The following is a 20190-nucleotide window of genomic DNA, read 5'->3' on the forward strand; positions in this document are numbered from 1 at the left end:
TGGTGGAACACAACTTCTATGTGGACCAAGAAAACAGAAATATGCAATTTAGCCACTGTTTGCCAAAGAAGCAGGAACTGCATGTTCTTTCCTCCTACACTGACCATTTAATTAGTTATTATAATAAATGACTGAGGAGAAAAAATCTGAAGTAATTGCTGAGGTCAAATATTCTAATTTATTTCATTGGACGCACATCTTCCTGAATGATTCAGAAAACCTTGATATCTGGGTTATTTGTATATCCATTGTTTCATTCAACAAAAAGTACTTCCTCAGCTTCTGTTATGTTTTCAACATTAGCCAGAGTTCTGGGAATACAGAGAAAAATACACAACTTCTTCCCCTCATGAGCTGGACTCAGTGGGAATAGGAGATAGAAACTGAAAGTTATGTTGCATCACTGCGCCAGGAGCAGGAACAGCTGAGAGATGGAGAGGTAAGTAAGGGAGGCATACCATTTAGGGAAATGTCTCATTAGAAAAGAAGTGGAAAGAATGGGGAAAACTTTGGTTTCTAGTTAAGGATCTGCCATTCTCCATGGCAGATGAGGCTTTCTGTCAAATATTTTCTGAGAAGGAAAACTCAGGTCCTTGTCTTTGTGAGATTAGCCTCTTTCTAAAAGCCTTCTACTGGGTGTGTGGCTAGGGCGCTTTGGAATTTTCAATATTTAAGCTAGTTTTTAATTCCTTTCCTGTATTTTTCCATTTGGGCATGTTAGTCTCTAGTCTCAGAACTTGGGGGAAGTTTCACTCTGTTTCCTTTTTGCTTTCTCTTCTCCATGATTCTTTTTATCACTCTTTCCCTATTACTTACTCCTTTGCTTAATTTTTGTTTTCTTTATCATTAAATTGTTTTTTCTCTCTACTCCTTACCATCATTCTTCTCTTTGTATGTTTTCTTTATCTTCATCTTCTAAAATATCTTATTTTAAACAGTTAAGTTGAAATTGCAAAGGAATTAATTCAAATTAATTTGGCAAACACTGACTTCCTAGAATTGACAATTCTGCCCTCTGAAACTCTCCTAGGATGAAGATAGAGATGAATAATGCAGAGGTCCTGCCCTCTAGTGCTTGGAAACACAGGAACCAAGTCATGCACATGTAACTATACTGTAGGACAAAAGGTGCTGTGCTAAGTAGGAAGTGCTACGGCAAAGAGGGAACAAGATTTTTTTTTCCTGCTAGGATAATTGGGGAGGTTTCATGAAATGGGTGGCACTTAAATGGGGCTGTGAAAAATGAACAACATTTCAAGATAGATGAGGCAGCGTTTTTTATTTGGAAGGGAGAGACTGAAGAAAAGGAAGAAAAGAGTTTCAGAGATGTTGAAGGGTTTGTTTAGCTGAAGATAGGGTGAGTTGGTGCTGGGGCCCAAACACAGAGGCCTTAGAATACCTGGGTTGTTTTCCAGTCAATGGGAAATCTCCAATTTGGATTAGTAGAGAGGCACAGCTAGTGCTTCTGGAATATTATTTTGCTGTCGAATAGGCGGGGGCGGGCAGAGACTGGGAACCAGGAACACTCTGGATTTTGCAGGACCCTTGTATTTTCCTTTTTCGGCTCATCAGTCCTCACTACTGTATCATCTTGAAGCTCTGGTCTATTGGTTCATCCTCTATTTCTTATTGGTTTCTCTTCCCTGCTTCCCTGGATCCCACTCCATCCCAACCAGATTCTAGATAAATCATGGAAAATTTTGATTTTTTTTTTAAAGATTTTATTTATTTATTTGACAGAGAGAGACACAACAAGAGAGGGAACACAAGCAGGGGAAGCGGGAGAGGGAGAAGCAGGCTTTCCGTGGAGCAGGGAGTCCAAAGTGGGGCTCGATCCCAGGACCCTGGGATCATGACCTGAGTGGAAGGCAGACGCTTAATGACTGAGCCACCCAGGCGCCCCGATTTTTTTTTTTCTTTTTCAAGTAGTAAAACTGCAGGATGTCGGATGATCTTTTCCTTAGTTTGAGGGCTTTTCATTTATTTATTTAAAGATTTATTTATTTATTTGAGAGAGAGAGCTCGAGAGTGCGAACAGGGGGAGGGGCAGAGGGATAGGGAGACAAGCAAACTCCCCATTCAGTGGGAGCCTGATGTGGGGCTCGATCCCAGGACCCTGAGATCACGACCTGTGCCAAAATCAAGAGTCAGTCAGTCACTCAACCACCTGAGCCATCCAGGCATCCCTCTTTTATTTATTTGATGGTGATATCAAATGAAAAAAGGGACGGTAATAGGCAGAAATCATTTTATACATCTACTTGAAAATCTATGGTTCAAAAACCTCATTGACAGTATAGCCACTAAAAGACAGACCTTGTGATCTAGTACAGTTCAAATTCACCTGTTACTACTTTAGTGTTCTTGCTATAACAAGAAGCCTTATTATAACATGTTTGTGTCTTCACAAATTTTTTTTTTCCCTTTTCCCTTCCTGACTTAGAACAATACATGGCCCTTGTATTTTGCAAGGCTAAGCCTTCTTATCTTTATTTTTTATTTCATCCATTTCTGCTACTCCAGAGCCTTATGACCAGTTACCTCTGGCTGTTGTGCACTTTCATATTCTCCCCCACTGGTTCCTATGAAACACTCATTTCTCCTGTTTATTTACTCATTAAAAGTCCTTTTATTTTGGGCTCTCTCCATGTATTCTTCTCCTCCTTTATTTTTAAATTGTATACTCTCAAGAGACTAACTTTCTTTTCTTTTTTTTTTTTTAAAGATTTTATTTATTTATTTGACACAGAGAGAGAGACAGCGAGAGAGGGAACACAGCAGGGGGAGTGGGAGAGGGAGAAGCAGGCCTACCGCAGAGCAGGGAGCCCAATGCAGGGCTCGATGCAGGGCTCGATGCAGGGCTCGATGCAGGGCTCGATGCAGGGCTCAATGCAGGGCTCGATCCCAGGACCCTGGGATCATGACCTGAACCGAAGGCAGACGCTTAACGACTGAGCCACCCAGGCGCCCCAAGAGACTAACTTTCTTAACAGCCTACTTTTACCTTAACCCTGGGCAGTCTGAGTTCCTCCCTCTATTATTCATTTATTCCATAAATATTCATGGAGCACATCCGATGTGTTACATTCTAGGCACTGGGAATACATTAGTGAAGAATTCCTAGCAGTGCCTTGCTTTCAAATACCAGTTTTCTTTTGTTGATCCCAGAAACGCTGAATTAATTCTTATTCCTCTTGATTCCACTGCAACACTATTCACCTTCTGAAATAATCTCATGTCTTGACTTCTAGAGTTCTGAACTCTCTGGTTCTCTGGAACCTTTTCTTTCCCTGTTTTTGTTTCATTTTCCCAGACTTTAATTAATTGATTAATTAATTAATTAATTAATTAATTTTAGATTTTACTTATTTATTTGATAGAGGAGACACAGTGAGAGAGGGAACAGAAGCAGGGGGAGTGGGAGAGGGAGAAGCAGGCTTCCCGCTGAGCAGGGAGCCTGATGTGGGGCTCGATCCCAGGACCCTGGGATCATGACCTGAGCTGAAGGCAGATGCTTAACAACTGAGCCACCCAGGTGCCCCTTTCTCCCAGACTTTAAATCTTGGGCCTTTCTCATAGCATATTTGACTTTTCCTCTAGATATATATATTTCTTGTGGCTTCAATGATCATATCTATGCAGATGATTTCTAAGTCACCTCTCTAGCCTTAGCTCCTTTAAAAAAACACTACTTTACAGGTATCAAGTTCCTCAACTTAAATCCCCATTATGGAGTATTTCATCCCCCATAGCCTGGCTTTCTAGGGCCTCTGCAATCTGTTTTCTACTTATCTTTACCTTTTATCTCCTATGTTCCTCCTACACAACCTTGCATAGAAGCCATAAAAGTCATTGTTTTCCACCCAAAACTGCTGCTCACTCTCACCGCTGTACCTTTGCACATGCTGTTCCCCCATCTGGAATATTCCTATCCATCTTCTTTTTCTGTTATTTTTTAAAAATTGTGAAATATTCTACATACAGAGGAGTGTATAAACATAGGTATATTAAAAATAATGTGAATTCCTGTGCACTCATCACTCAGGTTAAAAGAGTTTTTCTAGTACCTTATAAAGTTCCCGTGTTTCTCTGTTTTTGTTCCTCTCTTTCCTTTCTACAGTTAACCTCCATGTGGTTTTTGTGTTAACAATCCCTTGCTTTGGGATGCCTGGATGGCTTAGTCAGTTAAGTGTCTACCTTTGGCTCAGGTCATGATCCCAGGGTCCTGGGATGGAGTCCCCCATAGGGCTCCCTGCTCAGCGGGAAGTCTGCTTCTCCCTCTGCCTGCCTCTCCCCCTGCGTGTGCTCTCTCTCTTTCTCTCTCTGACAAATAGAGTCTTTAAAAAAATCCCTTGCTTTTTCTTTTCCTATTATTCTGTTATTTATGTATGCAAAGGAGGCAAAAGCAAAAAAAAATGTGCATTGTTTAAAGATGAATACTACTGGATGTCCACCTTTCACTTAACACTTTACATGTCTAGACTAGAATCCTTCATCTCCTGCCCTCCCTGCCACCTGGGTTTTCCTTCAAGGAGGGATTTGCTGCCCAGCCATGGGGAGTGCCATCAGCAGATAGCCCTGAGGTCACACCCTGACCAGAGCAGCCCACATGTGCTGGATGACTGAGTGAAGGGAAGTATAAGTGCCCAGCTATTTCCAGCCCACATGGGGCAATCTCATGGAGCAAAACTCCTTCCAGGGCTCAGTAGGGTGGGGATTTGTTGGGTCTGCATCACAGTTAGACTTTGTCTTTTGCCCAATCCTGCCTCCTCTGACTTCTCCTTAAAGGTGTTAATCTCTCATGATCATCTTATACCCTAACCTCCACCTCAGTGCTTGCTTTTGGGAAACCTGGACTGCTATACTGCCCCACTTTTCCTCCTTTTAGCAAAATTATTTTTATTAATTTTGCATCTAAATCCATGGGTAATGGGGGCGCGTGGGTGTCTCCTTCGGTTAAGTGTCTGACTCTTGATTTTGGCTCAGGTTGTGATCTTGGGGCTGTGGGATCGAGCCCCAGTAGGGCTCCCCTCTCAGTGGGGAGTCTGCTTGGGATTCTCTCTCTTCCTCTCTGTCTGCTTCTGCCTCCCACCTCCACTCGTGAGTGTGCTCTCTTTCTCTCAAATAAATAAATAAATCTTAAAAAAAAATAAATCCGTGGGTGATATTGCCCTGAAGTTTTTTTTCTCATACTGCCCTGGTCAAATTTTAGTATGGACATTATGTTAGTCTCAAAAAATAAGGTAGGGGAGAAAATTTTCTCTCTTTCTTTGCAATATCAGTAGAATTATAGTTATTGGTTCCTTGAATTTTTGGTAGATTTTGCCATAAAAAGAATTGTGTTTACCGGAAGATTTTTAAAATTCAACTTAAATTTTTTAATCCCTTTAATGCAGTTATAAGATTTTTTAGGTTTCCTATCTTATTAATTGTGGTCCCCACAGAAAATAGCACACTCAAGTAGAGTAATAGAGGGAAGATTCACAATGAGTAGACTATTTAGAAAGATGAGGATGGGATTAAGGGAAACCAGTAAGGCATGGTGAAGCATCCCAGGGTGGTTGCTGGGATCTGTAAAGGAAGTTATAGATGTAGGAGAGGACTGCCCTATTAAAGAGAAATGCAGACATTGCCAGCCCGGGGCCGGGAGGCGACTGTCAGGCGATTGATATCCTTATCTTTCACTCTCTCTTCCTGGCCTCTTGTTTCTTGTTAGTGCCTCTCATTGATCAGAAGCAGCCAACAGTGAGAGCAGGGGAGCCCAGTTTATGCAGTCCTTAAATGCCTTCTCCAGAGGTGTGGAGCAGGGTGGAGAAGGACAGTGGCTCTAGAATGTCCAGCACAGTGAGTTTTGGTAAGTTATGTTTTACTAGATATTTGCTGATATCATCAAAATTTTGGAATATGTTGGCATAAAGTTGTTTATTATAGTCTCTTATTATGCTTTCAATGTCTGTAACATCTCTACTTATATTCCTCTTTTGTTCTTGATATTAGTTCTATGTGCCATCTCTCTGTTTTTTGCTTGATTCATTTCATCAGAGGCTTATCAGTTTTATTTGTCTTTTCAAAGAACAGCCTTTGTTTCTGTAGATTCTCTATAGTTTATTTTTGTTTCTCTTTCATTAATAGAAAATGTTTTTGTTTTGTGGCTGTGTTTACTACTTTTAAAGATGGACACTTAGCTCATTAAGTTTTAGATTAATTTTAAGCCTTTTTTCTTTCTCTAATATAAGCAGTTAGACTATATATTTTCCTCTACTGCTTTCACTTCATCCTATTGGATTTGGTATAAAATATTTTATAACTCAGCTTAAAATGTTTTCTTATTTCCATTGTGATTTCATCTTTGACCCAAGAGTTATTTAAAAGTGTGTTACCTAATTTCCAAACATACGAAGATTTTATAGTTACATTTTGGTTAGTGGTTATACCTTAATTGCTTTGGGCCTGGAATATGGTTTGCATGGTAGCAATCTTTTGAAATTTGTTAAGATTTGCTCTATAATACAGGATATGGTAAAGTTTTGTAATGCTCTATAAATACTTGAGTGTTCTGCATATATTGGGGACAGGGATCTATATAATTCAATTTGATTAATCATGTTTTTAAACCTTCATTATGCTGACTGCTATTTTGTTGGTTTGTTCTATTGTTCACTGAAGGAAATGTTTCACTCTCCGACTATTTCCACAAGTATACAGAATGTCCCTATTTCTTTTGTAGTTCTGCCAGTTTTTTTCTTTTTATGTTTTTAGGCATTTTGAAGTCCCTGTGGGCTAGTAGAAGCAACAATTTATTGCCATATAATACTTAGTACCTTTGTTTTCCTTTCACTACAAAACTCTATTTAAATTCTTTTCCATTTCTCTCTTGAAGGGGCTTCCTGACATCAGAGGAGAACCCGTGGTGAAATTTTAAACAGAGTCAGTCATAACAAGGGAAGTTGGTGGGAGATGAAGTGAGATTAGGACCAATAGATTTAGAGCCTTTGTCAAGTCTACTTAAGTGCCACTTAAATTTGGTTTGACCAAATGAATAGAGGTGGTAGTTAATTTTCAAAATTTGTACATTCTTTTAGAAATCTATTTTTTAAAGATTTATTTATTTGAGAGAGAAAGAGAGAGAGCGTGTGTGAGCAGGGGGAGGAGCAGAGGGAGAGGGAAAGCAGACTCTCTGATGAGTGCCGAGCCAGATGCAGGGCTTGATCTCATGCCCCTGAGATCATGAGCTGAACTGAAAACAAGAGTCTGACACTTAACTGACTGAGCCACTCAGGCGCTCCTATATTCTTTTAAATAGACAGTATGGTGGCTTTGTATTGTGTCAGCTTGCCTAGATTGAGTTACATGCTCTAGAATTCCTTTTTCTCTATGTTTCCAACTAGAATACATTGTAAAGGATATTCTTTTGCAATATTTCTAGGTTAAAGTGGAACAGCGGCCATATTTATAGCTCATACACGTTGTCATTTCTCTGCTGGCTTATCTCATTGGGGTGAGGCAGTGGCCGGGACCACAACTGCCACACCCTCTTTGGGATCCTTCTTGAGCTTCTCTGACTTGTGGGCCCGCTGTGTGTTTAGCTCTGTGGTGGAGGGCCCTGGCTTCTGCAGTACATCTATACCATTGAGGTTAGAGGCAATGAACACTGACACTAATTTTCGTCTGTCCTTGAGGACTTTAGCTTTTGCTTGTGTGTTCCAGTTTATTTTTGTATTCCTTCAATTTACATCCATCTTCCCTTCCTGGGGGCCTGTCCTGTGGACGTCAAGCTACGTCATCAGATGCAAAGACAATAGACTTACAGAAACTGCTGAATCAGCTCCCATGATTATGCAAGGTCAAATCACTAAGAAATACCTTAGTATATTATCTCCTAGTGGTCTGCTTCTCTAATGGAACCTTGATGGATATGGCCAGTAATCCCAATTTGTTATTTTTTTCCTGTTCTTTCAGGCAAATTTGGAGCCCAAAGTGACTGAAACCATGGGGGTAGGAAATAATTCGGTGGTGTCTGAGATTGTGTTGGTGGGACTCACCAGTTCTTTGGAGATGCAGCTTGTCCTATTTCTAGTTTTCTCTGTGTTCTATGTAACAAGTATTTTAGGAAACCTCCTCATTGTGCTCACAGTGATCTCTGACTCCCATTTACACTGCCCCCTGTACTTCCTGCTGGCCAACCTCTCCTTTATTGACATGTGGGTTCCCTCCATTGCAGCTCCCAAGATGATTTCTGATCTTTTCAAGGAGAGAAAAGTAATCTCTTTCCAAGGCTGCATTGCTCAGATGTTCTTCATTCATCTTATTGGAGGAACTGAGATGGTTCTGCTCATTGCCATGGCCCTTGACCGTTATGTTGCTATATGCAGGCCTCTCCACTACCTGACCATCATGAACTTCAGAACTTGTATTTTACTCTTGGTGGTAGCCTGGACCATTGGAATCATCCACTCATTGATCCAACTTGTATTTGTTGTAAACCTGCCATTTTGTGGCCCCAATGAAGTGGACAGCTTTTACTGTGATCTTCCTCGATTTATTAGGCTTGCCTGCACAGACACTTACAGATTGGAGCTCATGGTCACTGCCAATAGTGGTTTCATCTCTCTGGGAACTTTTTTCATTTTGGTTATTTCCTATATCTTCATCTTGGTCATTGTTTGGCAACGTTCTTCAGGTGGCTTGTTCAAGGCTCTCTCTACTCTGTCAGCTCACATCACAGTTGTGGTCTTATTTTTTGGTCCATGTATTTTCATATACTCATGGCCATTTCCCACAGTGCCGGTGGATAAGTTCCTTGCCATTTTTGATGTAATTATTACCCCATTTCTGAACCCTGCCATCTACACTTTTAGGAATAAAGAGATGAAAGTGGCAATGAGGAGGATATTCAGTCAGGTGTTGAGCTCCAGGAAGCTGTTTTAAGTGATTTTGATATCAAGAAAGACAAGCATCTCTAACATTCCCTGACTGTGCTGCAGACATGAATCCAGCGAAACACAGCACCATGGATGCTCTACTTACTAGTTTAATTATTAATTCCAGGATTTTCTTAATGAGTTTTCTGCCCATAGTCAAGGAGGATATGGTATTCTTTCCTATGTAATGTGATAGAATAAGAAGTATTAATATACAATTGTTTCCACATTTTCTCACTTCTCCTTGATGAGGATTTTGGACAGGACTTTCTCTTTTCCTACTCTGTGTTCTGAGGAGAATCCTCCCTTGTCAGATTTATTTTTGGGGTTTGTAATGCAGAATCTGAAGAAAAGTGCTTTGGAAATATTAAAAAATTACCATTATTAGAGATAGTGTTTTTTTTTCTTTAGAGGTTCTACATTGAGATGTGTGGGGGTAGCCGTAGTGTGTGAAAAAATAGATAAAAGACAAAAAGAGGATTTTAAAAAGATATTGTTGCCTATCTCTTACCTTTCAATATATATTGCCCTTTAGTAAAAAAGCAAAGAGCTCAAGTTATTTTGAATTCTCTTTGTGTGTGCGTGTGTGTGTGTGTGTGTGTGTGTTTTATCACAACATCAACCTGAAATTGGATCACTGGGTTATAGCTTCTTAAGCTTTTCAACTAATGCATGAATTAAGCCTTATAATTACTCCAGTTCTTTCAAAAGCTGTATTCCTGTACTGTCATGGGATTTAAATAATGGGGGCCAGGTAATGGACAAAGACAATGACCTACTTAATAATTCTGTCCTAGGTAGTGCTAATTCTTGCCCTAATTATATTGAAATCAGCAATGATACCTCAGAGTTAGGTAAACTCTTTCCTTTTATAGTGCCATGGGTTACAAGTACACACTCTTGAGCCAGACCGCCTGACTTAAAAACTTAGCTTTGCATTTTACTAACACACAAATTGCTTAACCTAATATGCCTAAATTCTGTCATCTGTAAAATAGAGGTAAGTTGAACCGTCTGAAATTTCTGATATTTGTTTTTGACTTAACTGATATGGTAAAGTTACCTTCCTCATAAGATTATAAGGATTGATCAAGTTAATATTTGTAAGGTACTTAAACAATTCTTGATCTATAGTGTTATGTAAGTGCCTGCTCAGTAAAATGAAATAAAACATTAAAACCATTTCTCAGTTTTGATGACCTTCTTCCCTGCTGTCTACAAATTATTTCCTTTCCTTTCTAAGTCCATTCATCAGATCTTGATCAAGAACATACACTTTTCCTAACAGGACTGAAGTATTTTATTTATTTATTTATTTATTTATTTATTTATTTGAGAGAGAGAGAGCGAGGGAGAGAGAGAGAGAGAAGAGGGAGCCTGACATGGGGCTCGATCCCAGGACCCTGAGATCATGACCTGAGCCAAAGGCAGATGCTTAACCGCCTGAGCCACCCAGGCATCCCAGGACTAAAATATTTTAAATGATAAAATTCCTTGAATATAGAGACTTCAAAATGCCGCAATTCAATTTACTTTCTACACTTTCTTTTATATTCAAATGCCTTCTTATGGGCTATGCATTAGTTCTAAGAAGCTTGTTTTTGTTATCTATGGTGCTTTTTAATGTGCTGGAAGACGTTACCAAGCTGAGTAAGTTATAAAAAGTTCATAAATAGAAATTCAATTAATCAAAAAAGGTATTGAATACTTACTATGTTCTAAATCCTGTGCTAGGAACACAGGATTTAGAACACAGTAGAAAATTGTGTTAGAAGTATATAACCTGGGGTGCCTGAGTGGCTCAGTCGGTTAAGTGTTCCATTTGTGATTTTGACTCAGGTCATGATCTTGTGGGTCCTGGGATTGAGCCAGGTGTTGGGCTCTGCATGCATCGTGGCGTCTGCTTGAGATTCTCTCCCTCTGCCCCTCCCCCCACGAGTGCATGCGTGCTCTCTCTCTCTAAAATAAGTAAATAAATCTTAAAAAATAAAGAAATATACAGCTTAATTGTAGGAAGGGGCGATCCATCTCTGAGGCAAAAAAATCACTGCAAGAAAGTAAGGGGTGTGATAGGGAAGGCAGACTGAACAAAAGCGTTTGAGTAGAGGGAGTTCATGAATTTGTGAATGTCAACCCCAAGAAACTTCCTATCTAAAGAAGTTCCCTCTTGCCTTTCTACTCCAGTCATTCTCTATCATATGCTTTGTTGACTGTCCCCATTTGAATGATTGTTTTGTTTTATTAATTATTTTTTGTTTCTGTCCACATGGAAAGAAGATCCATAACGCAGAAAATATGATTTTTTGATCTTTGTACCTAGACAGATGCTGGACCTACAGTGGGAAGTCAATAATTATTTGTTTTTGTCCAAAGAGCAAATGGTAAATAAAAGCTGAGAGGGAGAGAAACAACTCTTTCATTATGAATCACAAGGAATGCAAAGAAATAGGAAAAAGCTAGTAGATTTAGCACAAATGTTAAACTTATTCAGGAAAACAAACTTGTGCAATCTAAAGTACATTTGTAGGTTACATATAAATAAGCACAAGGAAGAAAAGAAAAAAAAATCACCGAAAATCACTTCACTCAAATATAATTGTCAAAATATTGTTATATTTCTTTTAGGATTTTCCTTTATGCATTTGAAAAATCATACAAAATAGGACCACATTGTTCTACAATCCATTTAACAATATGATATGTAAGTCATTTAACAATACTGATATTGGTCATTTAACAATATAATGTGTAAGTCTTTTTATGCTAATAAATCTACTTCTACCATGTAGTTCTCGGTCACTATATAGTAATCTATTGCACAGATATAGTCATATTGCTTTAGTCAATACTTCACTGCTGACATTTAAGTTATTACCAATTTTTAGTTTTCAACAACTCTGCTATGAAAGATATTGATGTACCTTTTTATATATACATGCCTTTGGTTACTTCCTCATAATAACAATAGAAATGAAATTGCTGTGCCAATATGTATTTGTAAGGCTTGATTAAATATGGCAAAAGTGCCTTCTAAAATGATTGGGTTGATTTAAGATTCCATCACCAGCAGTGAATTAGAGTATGAGTTTCTCCCATCTTTGCAAACAGAGGATATATAATTAATTGAATCTTTGCAAATCTGAAAGAAAAAAATTTTATCTACTGATCTAATTGATTTTTTCTACTTTTTGTTATGAAATATTATGTATTTACAAAATATGTAACATATATTTGAGTTAAAAAGCATAATAAAATAAATACCTGTGAGCCTATCTATCATTGCATCTACTTTCTCAACCCCTATCCCTTTACCTTGTTTTTCACCCAGAAACAATCACTATTCTGGATTTATTTTTATATTTCTTTTGCTTTTTTGAAAAATAATTTTATTAAAGAAGTATATATCTGGGCACCTGGGTGGCTTAGTTGGCTAAGCATCTGCCTTCAGCTCAGGTCATGATCCCAGGGTGCTGGGATCGAGTTCTGAGTAGGGCTCCCAGCTCAGCGAGGGGTCTGTTTCTCCCTCTGCCTCTCCTCCCGCTCATATGTGCACACGCTCTTTCTCTCGCAAAAATAAGTAAAATAATACTTAAAAAAATAAATAAGTATATATCCACAATCTTGTTTAATTTTTGCTCATTTTTAATGTTTGCATATATTCTTCTTTAAAAATGTATATAACTGTCTACAAGAGACTAATTTTGAACCTAAAGATACATCCAGGGCGCCTGGGTGGCTCAGATGGTTAAGCGTCTGCCTTCGGCTCAGGTCATGATCCCAGGGTCCTGGGATCGAGTCCCACATCGGGCTCTTGGCTCAGCCGGGAGCCTGCTTCTCCCTCTGACCCTCTCCCCTGTCATGCTGTTTCTCTCTCGCTCGCTCTCTAAAAAAAATAAATAAAATCTTTAAAAAAAAAAAAAAAAAAAAAGAAATAAAGATACATCCAGACTGAAAGTGAAGGGATGGAGAACCATCTTTCATGTCAACAGACCTCAAAAGAAAGCTGGGTCTGTTAGCCATTTATATGTCTTCTTCAGAGAAGTGTCTTTTCATGTCTTCTGCCCATTTTTTGACTTGATTATTTGTTTTTTGGGTGTTGAGTTTGAGAAGTTCTTTATAGATCTTGGATACCAGCCCTTTATCTGTAGTGTCATTTGCAAATATCTTCTCCCATTCCGTGGGTTGCCTCTTTGTTTTGTTGACTGTTTCCTTTGCTGTGCAGAAGCTTTTTATCTTGATGAAGTCCCAAAAGTTCACTTTTGCTTTTGTTTCACTAGCTTTTGAAGATGTATCTTGAAAGAAGTTGCTGTGGCCGATGTCAAAGAGGTTACTGCTTATGTTCTCCTCCAGGATTTTGATGGATTCCTGTTTCACATTGAGGTCTTTCATCTATTTTGAGTTTATCTTTGTATATGTTCATCATCATTAGCCATCAGGGAAATTCAAATCAAAACCACATTGAGATACCACCTTACACCAGTTACAATGGCAAAAATGGACAGGGAAAGAAACAACAAATGTTGGAGAGGTTGTGGAGAAAGGGGAAGCCTCTTACACTGTTGGTGGGAATGCAAGTTGGTACAGCCACTTTGGAAAACAATGTGGAGGTGCCTCAAAAAATTAAAAATAGAGCTACCCTATGACCCAGCAATTGCACTCCTGGGTATTTACCCCAAAGACACAGATGTAGTGAAAAGAGGGGCCATATGCACCCCAATGTTCATAGCAGCAACGTCTGCAATAGCCAAACTGCAGAAAGAGCCGAGATGCCTTTCAACAAATGAATGGATAAAGAAGATGTGGTCCATATACACAATGGAATATTACTCAGCCATCAGAAAGGATGAATACTCAACTTTTGCATCAACATGGATGGGACTGGAGGAGATTATGCTAAGTGAAATAAGTCAAGCAGAGAAAGTCAATTATCATATGGTTTCACTTATTTGTGGAACATAAGGACATTAGGAGAAGAAGGGAAAAATGAAGCGGGAAATCAGAGGGGGAGATGAACCATGAGAGACTGTGGACTCTGAGAAATAAACTGAGGGTTTTAGAGGGGAGGAGGGAGGGGGGATGGGTTAGCCCGGTGATGGGTATTAAGAAGGGCACGTATTGCATGGAGCCCTGGGTGTTACGCATAAACAATGAATCATGGAACACTACATCAAAAAATAATGATGTATTGCATGGTGACTAACATAACATAATAAAAAATAAAAAAATAAAAATGTATATAACTTATTAGAACTCACTCAAAAAAGAATTATGAATATGTTTTTAAAAGAATTTGTCTATTTCATCTTTACAGTTCTAAAATATACTGGCATAAAGTTTTCTATAGTAGTTTATTTTTTAAAAATGATATATTTATACCATGTTGATATATTCTTACTTGATTTTCTCTACCGCTCTGTCTCTCTCTATTCCTCCCTCTGTGTATTATGTGTATTATTGAGGTATAATTGATACATAAAGGATTGCACATATTTAATGTGTACAATTTTATGAGTTTGGATATATGCAAACACTCATGATACCATCAGTACAATTAAAGTAATAGACAATATGAAACACCTCCCAAAGTTTCCTTGTGTCCTTTAATTTTACTTTACTTTTTTTTTGTGGCAAAACACATAACATGTCTACTCTTTTAACAAATTTTAAAGTGTACAATACCATATTATTAACTACAAGCACTATGCTGTACAGTGGATATCTAGAACTTATTCATCTAAAGGAACTGAAATTTTATACCCAACGGAAAACAACTCTCTATTTCCTAGCCCATGACAATCATTATTGTATTCTCACTATTGTATTGTATTGACTATTTTAGATACTTCATGTAAGTGGAATCCTGTAGTATTTGTCCTGTGGATGGCTATTTCACTTAGCATAATGTCCTCCAGTTTCATTCATGTTGTCACAAATGGCAGGATTTCCTTCCTTTCCAAAGCTAAATAATATTCCATTGAAGATGAGTATCAGATTTTCTTTCTGACTCATCTGTTGGTGGACACTTTGGTAGTTTCCATATCTTGGCTATTGTAAATAATGCTGCAATATATGTGGGAGTGCAGATATCTTTGAGATACTGATATGGTAATTCTATTCTTAATTTTTTTTTTAAAGATTTTATTTATTTATTTCAGAGAGAGAATGAGAGAGAGAGCAGGAGAGGAAGGAGGGTCAGAGGGAGAAGCAGACTCCCTGCCGAGCAGGGAGCCCGATGCGGGACTCGATCCCGGGACTCCAGGATCACGACCTGAGCCGAAGGCAGTGGCTTAACCAACTGAGCCACCCAGGCGCCCCTCTATTCTTAATTTTTTGAAGGACCACTATACTTTGCATAAGGAATGCACCAATTTACATTCCCATCAATAGTGCCAAAGGATTCCATTTCTCCACATCCTCACCAACAGTTACGTTTTTCTTTCTTTCTTTTTCATTTTAGATGGAGCAAACCACTTTATTTGTATCTTTATAGCATAGTTTCCCATGTACTTTTTTTTTTTCCATGCAGAACGTGCCCTCTTTAATACCCATTACCATGTTTTTCTTTTTTTGATAATAGCCATCCTAATAGGTGTGAGGTGATATCTCATTATAGCATTTCCCTGATAATTAATAATGTTGGGCATATTTTCATATCCCTATTGACCATTTATATGATCTTGAGAAAGAAGAAAGTTGGAGGCATCACACTTCCTAATTTCAAATTACTGATTTCAAATACTATAAGGCTACAATAATTAAAACAGTAAGGTATGCATAAAGACAGGCTTATAGAACAATGCAACAGACTATAAAGCCAAGACATAAACCCATGTATGTGTATGGTCAACTGATCCTTGACAAGAGTGCCAAGAATACACAATGGGGAAAGGATAGTGTCTTTAACAAATTGTGTTGGAAAAACTGAATATCTACATGCAAAATGTGAAAATTAATGCAGGGAAACCTCACCAAAATGGAGTAAGAAGGCCAATAGGTGGAGCTCTCATGTCTTACCACTTGTTGCCAATTTCAAATACAACAGAAAAAGAAGGTCTTTGCACTGGATAGTACTTTATTATCTCAGCAGAGGGAAAGAAGGTTTCTTCCTCCCGGGCAACAGCCCAGCCTACAAGGGACTGTCACAATTCAGCCAATGAGAAGCCACTATGGTTTGAACTCCCAGTTTACTTCAATGCACTTTTGGTTTATAACAGCCCTTCCCAACCGCCCCCCCCCCCCCCCCCGAAAAAAAGTATTCCTCTCCTTTGTTCTCCAGATTTCGCCTATGGCTTTGCTATAGACTGCATGTCCCTAATTGTAATTCTCTGCTATTCCTAAATAAACCCATTTTTTTGCTGGTAAAATAAATGGCAGCTTTATTTTTAAGGTTAACAACAACAAGAATGGATCCCTAACTTACACCATACACAAAAATCAACTCACAATGGTTAAAAGCTTAAATGTCTGGGACGCCTGGGTGGCTCAGTTGGTTGAGCGTTTGCCTTCGGCTCAGGTCATGATCCCGGGGTGCTGGAATCAAGCCCAGCATCGGGCTCCCTGCTCAGTGCGGAGCCTGCTTCTCCCTCTGCATGCCGCTCCCCCTGCTTGTGCTCTTTTTCTTTCTCTCTCTGACAAATAAAATCTGAAATAAATAAATAAATAAAAGCTTAAATGTCCATCTGAAACTATAAAACTTCTAGGAGGAGACAGAGGAAAAAAGCTTCTTGACATTGGTTTTGGCAATGATTTCCTGGACATAACATCAACAGCACACAGGTAACAAAAACAAAAATAAACAAGTGGGACTAAAAAGCTTCTGCACAGCAAAGGCAACAATCAACAGAGTCAAAAGACAATTGTGGAATGGGAGAAAATACCTGTAAACCATGTATCTCATAAGAGGTTAATTTATAAACTATATAAGGGACTCAAATAACTCAACAGCAAAAAACCAAATACCAAATTAAAAAATGGGCAAAGTCCTAAGAGAATATATTTCTAGGGAGATTTTGTGGAAGAAATCATTGTTGTAAACAGTGGGATGTAGGAAAAATTCAATTACAAGTAGATGACATCATAGATTATTTTGAGTTTTCACTTCATGAGCATAAATAAATTAAATTAAAAAAAGAAATTAGATTATTTAGACAATTTTTTAAAAAGTTCCAAATTTCTAAGAAGAAAGGCTAGACTCTCTCTGCCCATAGTTTTCTGTTTAACATACTTAAATTTAACTTAGACATATCATTATCAAATTTTGGCACTGTTAAATTATACTTTTTAAAAAAAACAGTATATTAAGATTCATATACCATTTACATGACAAATAATACGTGAAGTTTATAACAATTATACAAATGCCTTTTACATATATACTCTGTAACATTATGCATATAGCATGTTATGAATGGAATATAACTAATGACATTTAATGGAAAAGTTCTTTTATGATATTTAATAAAGAAGTAGCATTTATAGACAATAAAAGTTATACTGGCTTCTGAAAATAATGAGCAAAGAACTTGAACACACATTTTTCCAAAGAAGATATATAAGTATATAATTTTCTCTTGCTTGATCAAATTAACAAGAGTCTGTTTCTTGGTTTGCCTGTCTCTTTCTTTTTTCATTCCTTTTGCTTGTTTGTTTTGTTTCTTAAATTCCACATATGAGTGAAATATATGGTATTTGTCTTTCTCTGACTGACTTATTTCGCTTAGCATAATACTTTCTAGCTCCATCCATGTCATTGCAAATGGCAAGATTTCATTCTTTTATATGGCTCAGTAATATTCCATACATTGTATTTATAAGGGGCCTTCACCTAGCATCTGCTTTCATTAAGATACAAGTGTTTGGAAACCGATGGGTGGAAGCATATGGGCATAGCCATATTCTTAACTCATTGAAACCACATTGTGTATAATGTGCCCTTCAGCTAACCTCTCCTTTCATTAAGTTATAAGTGTTGGTAAATGTATGTGTAGAAGTGTAATGGACTAGCTGTATGCTTCGCTCATTGACACTACACTGTGTATAAATCGCTCAAGTAACATCTTCTTTCATTAAGATATATATGTTTTCTATACCTTTATGTCTTTAAATAACACACAGATGGATTTTTAAAGTCCATTTTCTCCATAAATTCTTTACAAATATGTAAAACCTAGACAATAGTTCTACCTCATGGAATTCTTTTAACAGCTGATCATTGTAAAGGCTATGTCTATGAGGGATTAACCATTTGAATACATTAATTAATTTAAAAAATTATTCTAAACTACATTAGAAAAATTAGTCAAATATTTTTAAAATTAATATTTATTAAATATTGACTATATGTTCTGCACTGTGTACCTCTGCTTGCTTGACTTTACTGGTCAGATTATGGCAGGGTGTGATGTTGGAGCCCATCAATTGTAATTCTTTGTTAGAGTTAATATGAGGAAATCAGAGAGGGAGACAAACCATGAGAGACTCTTGACTCTGGGAAACAAACTGAGGGTTGCAGAAAGGGAGATGGGTGAGGGGATGTGGAAAATGGGTTAAGGAGGTGGCATGGCCTTAAGGAGGGCACATGATGTGATGAGCACTGAGTGTTATACATGAATCATTGAATCATTATACATTATACATGAATCATTGAACGCTACATCAAAAACTAATGAGGCACTGGGCGCCTGGGTGGCTCAGTTGGTTGGGAGACTGCCTTCAGCTCAGGTCATGATCCTGGAGTCCCTGGATCGAGTCCCGCATCGGGCTCCCTGCTCGGCAGGGAGTCTGCTTCTCCCTCTGACCCTCCCCCCTCTCATGTGCTCTCTCTCATTCTCTCTCTCTCAAATAAAAAAACAAAAAAACAAAAAAACAAAAAACTAATGAGGCACTATATGTTGGCTAATTGAATTTAAATAAAAAAAAGAGTTAATATGAGGAAATAATTCCTAAACAATAATACCCAAAGATGCTGATAATAGAAGCAGAGGGAATGATTATAGGACAATGAAAGAAAAGCATAATAACCTCTTTTGTTAAATGTGGTCAAGGAAGGCTTTTATGGAAAAGATGTATTTATTTTTTTAAAAAAATTTAAAAAGATTTTATTTATTTATTTGACAGAGAGAGAGACAGCGAGAGAGGGAACACAAGCAGGGGGAGTGGGAGAGGAAGAAGCACGCCTCCCGCTGAACAGGGAGCCCGATGCGGGGCTCCATCCCAGGACCCTGGGACCATGACCTGAGCTGAAGGCAGATGCTTAACGACTGAGCCACCCAGGAGCCCCAAGGTGTATTTATTTTAAAACTTTCTGACATAATTCCTTTTATACTCCAGTAATGACTGCTTTATAACTTGATAGCACTCTGATGAAAAATTTGTGTAGTCTAAGGTCCTGGATTTTGAATTTTGTGGGACTAAAAGGCATCTAGAGAGCCAAAATTGTTAAAGTGAGAGATAGTTTTTTGTCTTGTGGTTTTTCATTTGCTGTTACCTCCTTATTCTCATTGATTAGTGTTTTTGCCATGAAATCTTTGTTAGTACTATAGTAGAGTAATACTGTTTCCCTTTCTATCTGCTTCTCAAGCATTCTGGTGTGTTGGATTTCTTAGATACTTCTACTGATTCATTTTATTTTTTATTTTATTATTTTTTAAAAAGTTTATGTATGTATGTATTTATTTATGTAAGTAACTTATAGACTCAATGTGAGGGTGGAACTCATGACCCTGAGATTAAGAGTTGCACACTTTTCTGACTGAGCCAGCCAGGCACCCCTCTACTGATTCATTTTAAAGCAAAAATATTTCTGTACATCCATCTAAAGCACCATTAAATCTGGTATCCAGAAGCTACTTTTCTTTCTTCAGTCCTTTTTGCCCTTTTTAATTCCCCAGGGGGGAAATCAGCGTGGAGCCCAAGGAATAATTCCCAGGAAAATCTAATCAAGGAAAAGTTGGCTATTCCCAAGACTCACACCATCATTTTGGTCACTAGTATTCAAGGTTGCTAATTAGAATCTTTTTTACTTGAGGAAAACAATATTAAGCTCTTTGTTTTGGAAAAGTTTACAGTCCAGTCAGAATGCGAAATTGTCCTCCCCTGAATTTAGAAAAATGCTTCTACCTCAAGTACTATCATGTAAAATGTATGCAAAACAAATGTTTTACAGTTTAGCAGACTGAACATTAATCCAACCTACTCTTGGGTCTCTCTCCAATGGTTGCTCAGTAATTATTTCCTCTTAACCTGATACACAGTTTAATTGCTATTCCAC

At 38.0% G+C, this 20190-nt stretch overlaps 1 protein-coding gene across 3 annotated transcripts; it reads left to right on the forward strand.

The window, feature by feature from the left end:
- Positions 1-303: 303 nt before the first annotated feature.
- On the forward strand, positions 304-14495 carry LOC123861389 (olfactory receptor 4F6-like). Of its 3 annotated transcripts, XR_010405085.1 has the most exons (4): positions 304-439; positions 1031-1105; positions 5717-5854; positions 13199-14495. XR_010405085.1 is itself a non-coding variant. In XM_064570728.1 (2 exons), exons 1-2 carry the CDS (start codon positions 5782-5784, stop codon positions 8926-8928), a joined length of 780 nt encoding a protein of 259 aa, XP_064426798.1. In that variant the 5' UTR covers positions 5733-5781; the 3' UTR covers positions 8929-9363. The 3 variants fall into 3 exon arrangements, 2 of the variants coding, with proteins under 2 accessions (XP_064426798.1, XP_045756383.1); XM_064570728.1 differs by lacking the exons at positions 304-439; positions 1031-1105; positions 13199-14495 and adding an exon at positions 8222-9363 and having other exon boundaries at positions 5733-5854; XM_045900427.3 differs by lacking the exons at positions 304-439; positions 1031-1105; positions 5717-5854; positions 13199-14495 and adding an exon at positions 5862-9363.
- The last annotated feature ends 5695 nt before the right edge of the window (positions 14496-20190 follow it).

This window comes from Mirounga angustirostris, unplaced genomic scaffold, assembly GCF_029215605.1.
Source record: "Mirounga angustirostris isolate CCGP_5_RB_7025 unplaced genomic scaffold, mMirAng1.0.hap1 SCAF_9, whole genome shotgun sequence".
Classification (NCBI taxonomy): domain Eukaryota; kingdom Metazoa; phylum Chordata; class Mammalia; order Carnivora; family Phocidae; genus Mirounga; species Mirounga angustirostris.

Coding starts and splice junctions, on each gene's coding strand:
- LOC123861389 (XM_045900427.3), top strand. CDS start 7,990: ATGGGGGTAGGAAATAATTCGGTGGTGTCTGAGATTGTGTTGGTGGGA.